Source organism: Austrofundulus limnaeus, unplaced genomic scaffold, assembly GCF_001266775.1.
Source record: "Austrofundulus limnaeus strain Quisiro unplaced genomic scaffold, Austrofundulus_limnaeus-1.0 Scaffold15, whole genome shotgun sequence".
NCBI lineage: Eukaryota > Metazoa > Chordata > Actinopteri > Cyprinodontiformes > Rivulidae > Austrofundulus > Austrofundulus limnaeus.
In genome coordinates, this window is record NW_013952417.1 from 1,709,282 (window position 1) to 1,713,239 (window position 3,958).

General features: G+C 38.7%; 1 protein-coding gene across 1 annotated transcript in view; it reads right to left on the reverse strand.

The window, feature by feature from the left end:
- Positions 1–3,958, reverse strand: part of pla2g7 (phospholipase A2, group VII (platelet-activating factor acetylhydrolase, plasma)) — a gene marked incomplete at its 5' end in the record, with an annotated part of 45,396 nt that overhangs the window by 7,270 nt on the left and 34,168 nt on the right. The window contains 1 exon segment of the mRNA XM_014002831.1: positions 2,362–2,453. Coding sequence (XP_013858285.1) covers positions 2,362–2,453 — 92 coding nt within the window.

Consider the following 3,958-nt stretch of genomic DNA (forward strand, 5'->3'; position numbering starts at 1 on the left):
GTTCATATATCTAAAATAAATTACTTTATTTTGAGAAATACGTTCAGGTCACAAGTTTTCATTTTTCACTTCATGATCAGAGGGTTATTTCATTATTTCCTGATTTCATTTTGCAAGGTCTTGAGGGATTACCTTTGTGAAGATTAGGCTGGTCCTAATTTTCATGGAGTAATTCGCTACACATGGACATAAGTAATCGGATTAAACAGCCATTTGGAATGAAAATGCATTATGTAAACACCCCATTCGGATTATTCTGACCTGATCTGAATTAATTTGTAATTGGAATGAGAGAGGTGATTTATGCTAGTCCTAGGCGGTATGACCCAAATTTTATATCACAGTATTTTCAACAATTACACCGGTTTCACGGTATTTAACGGTATTTTTTTCCTCACAGCTCAGCTGATGATAAAATGTACAAACTTTGCTTATTGATTTTTTTTCTTTTACTGTATCTCTGTTTCTCCTCTCTTGTACGTCTTTTCTTCTTTGCCTGGTTGTAGACAGTAATCATGCATTTAGGTCCGATCGTGAAGGGTTGAGAAAAAAGATCATTATCTGGTCTATCATTGCGTGTTAATAAAACTTAAAAGGACGACTCACCTTGCACATCAGTCAACTCAGCTACACTACAAAACTACTTCCCCTCGGGCTTTTCACAACAGAAGCACGCAATGTCTCCATGCAATGACGTCTCCATTATAACGTGTTAAATCTAACCGTGCACGTCACTGAAGAGTTGTTTACTACATTCAGCGATGGTGAAAACGGGATGGTTTTTTTTACGTCAGACCATATAAGCAGCTGAAACACCACCCGCCGCCAGTTGTTCCAACAATAACGTTAGCATGCTAATGCACTCAGCGGTGCTGCGAGGAAACGTGTCCCCAGGGAAACAGTTCACTGGCGGCCGTGACGAAACGTTCCGCACGTGTTCAGGCTATTTACACCGGTATTCAGAAAGGTTATATAACAAAAATAAAAACCAGTTTTCGGTACAAAACGGTATACCGCCCAGCACTAATTTATGCGGACTGATAATCCGAACGACGTGCATGTAAACACTTAATCCGATCATCTTATTCTGATTGTGGAAAACTGACCTGACTCCGCATGTCTGCTGACTTTCATCCAGCGGTTTCTGCTCTTTTGATGAGGGAAGGACAGCAGTGCTTCAGCACAGAACTGTTCCTCCCGTTTTCTCATTCAATAAAAAAGGAAGTCATACAGCCTGCGCCGCTTCGGGAAAAAAAAGTCTGTGCCTCACCTGTAGTTCAACCAGGGAGTGCAGTAACGTCTCCACCATTATTAAAACCTGTCACAGGTCCATTTTGTGTGCTCAGAAGACCTTTGTTTATGTTCATGATGAAAACAGAACTAATTTCAGTTTTTTTTTGTTGTTTTTTAGGGAAAGTTAGCAACTGCGCATGTCAGTGCTTCTATTCTGAATAAAAGCCTGGTGCATGTAAACACTTGTCATGATTGGATTTTGTCCATGTAAACAACACATTCCGATTATTTAATCCGAATACATTTCAATCTGATCAAAGAATTTTGTGCATGTAAACACAGCTAATGTATCATAACTGTTCTATGTGTAATGTAAATGTAAATGCTCCGTATTTCAAATCTTCTGTAATTTAAACTGTCCTTCTGTGTTTGTCTCTTGTACAGCCCTTTGGTTGGCCTTGTGCCGTTTAAAGTGCTTTATAAATAAAAATGGTACGGTATGTGTCTCTGCACTTCTGTGCGTCAGCGAGCCTAAGAAAAGGAAGGGAGTGGGCAAGGGGAGGAGTTGTTGCAGCAGCTCTTGGAAGCAAGAACCAGGAGTGAGCCGAGGTGCACTGATGGCACCGCATTGTTTATTTAATAAAAATTTAAGTGCGATCTGAAATTTTAGCCTGCTGAGTAGGCTGCCGAGAAACCTCCCGGTTCCCCCAGTGGTCTGGGTGCTATACAAATTCCTACCTGCCTGCTGTAACGTAACGGCTCTGATTGCAGGCTGCACTCAGAATACAGGAAAAAGAGCGTCCCGTATGGGACACTTCAATTTGGCTGAAAATATGGGACAGTTGGCAACCCTACACAACAGACGCAGCAAGCTAAGCTAGAAGACACAGGTAAAAACACCAACATTTTTTAACAAATCCGCTCACTTTCAAAGTTTATGGAAGACCTCAACCCTCCAAGCAACCTTTCAACTGAACTTTCCTGTGATYACTGAAGTCAGATGTGTCACTGAATCTCAGAACAATCCACACCGATTGATCATTTGAGAGAGAATCTATGTAAACTATATGTGTAACATCACGAGTGGAGATCGCCATTGTTACACTGGAAGTTTTTTTTTTAACATACTTGAATTTAACCTCTTTGCAGAGAGCTTCTACAGCCGTTGCTCCACCGAAGGAATGCCCCATCACTGCCATTCGACACAGGTCCATGGAGTTCTGTTGGCCAGGAAAAAAATGTTAAAGAGACCAAGGTAGCGTCGGGATTTACCATCAGTAAGTAGTGAATAGGGTCTGAGCTTGGAGGTACATAGAACAGCTGTAGAGCGCAGAAACCATGTGGCCATGAGATCTACTATAGAAGTTACAGGGCTAAGCATAATAGGCAAGAGTCTGGACTACCATAAATGTTAGCAACATAGTGAAAAAAAGGACTGGCGATGTAGAAATCTTAATAACACTAAATTATTATTATTTTAGTGTTAATCTKTTTTAAATAATGCCAGAAAGCTGTGTGTGTTGTTGGTTTACCAACAGAAGATAAGAAAGAAAATCTCTTTTTACAACACAAGTATGCAGTTTTGATCTTATTTAGCTCAATGTGATCTGAACATAACTAAAGCTAATAATGTAAGAGTTTAAAATTGAAATAAGCTTATAAAGTCGATGTAATAATCAGTTATTTATTGAACTGGTTAGCAGATATTAGCTTGTGTAGCATAAATTGTTATACAAAATGTAGTACTCTGCTGAATCATGTTACTGACGGAAATTTCGCAACTGATCAACTGACTGTTAAAACCAGTTTTGTATTTTAAGTTTCTGATCATTGCAGCCATAAGGCTACAGCAGAAAAAGTTGGTGTGTTTTATCGATGTGTTCTGTCTATATAAACAAAAGCTGGTTACGTTCTGACGTAAAAGCTACCACCTTCAGGGGTGTAACCAGAGTGAAGAGGTTGTAAGGTTTGAATCATTATGATATGGGTAGAATGAATAATAATGTTTAGTTTGGCAGACTCTCTTAGATCAGCTTGGGGCAGCTGGGCTGCTGAGTGATTATTGTGTTTTTTCTGAAATGAGCTCAAAGGCTTCCATTGAGGACTGACTGCTGTGTTGTACTGTATGAAACTGATTGTAGTCAGAGACAAAAATAATGTTAGAGAAGAATCCAAGTGGGTCCTGCTATTATTATTCAGACATGACATTTTTGAACAGCGCATATTTTTCTACACTACAATTCAGCTCAAATTATTAAATATTACAAGCTGATTGGTCCTCTGATTTAGATATTTACAGAGTAAAATAAATACATATATTTTCCACTGTGTCCTATCTGGCAGTGTGACACTCAGAATTAATGTCTGAGTGTCAGGATGAGGCCTAACAGTTTTACTTTCACAAATGAAGCTAAATGGCTTTCACCATGTTTTTCCACTTGATATATATTTAAACTTTATTAGAAATTCTTTTGGGATTATTTAGATAAAACGGATGTGGAGACGGAAAAGACAAAAGAAATGGAGAAAAATTAAGAATGAGGTGAAAGATAGTACTAGAGAAAAGAAAGACGCATAGATTTGTAGTCCGCCTCTACACCTGCAAAACGAGAGAAAACAGAAAAAACAGCAACAACACATGTGTATATAATTATAGCCCAACTGAMAAGAACACTGTATAGTTTTACGAGGGAAAAAAACTATATGAAATGTACTTAGTGGCAAA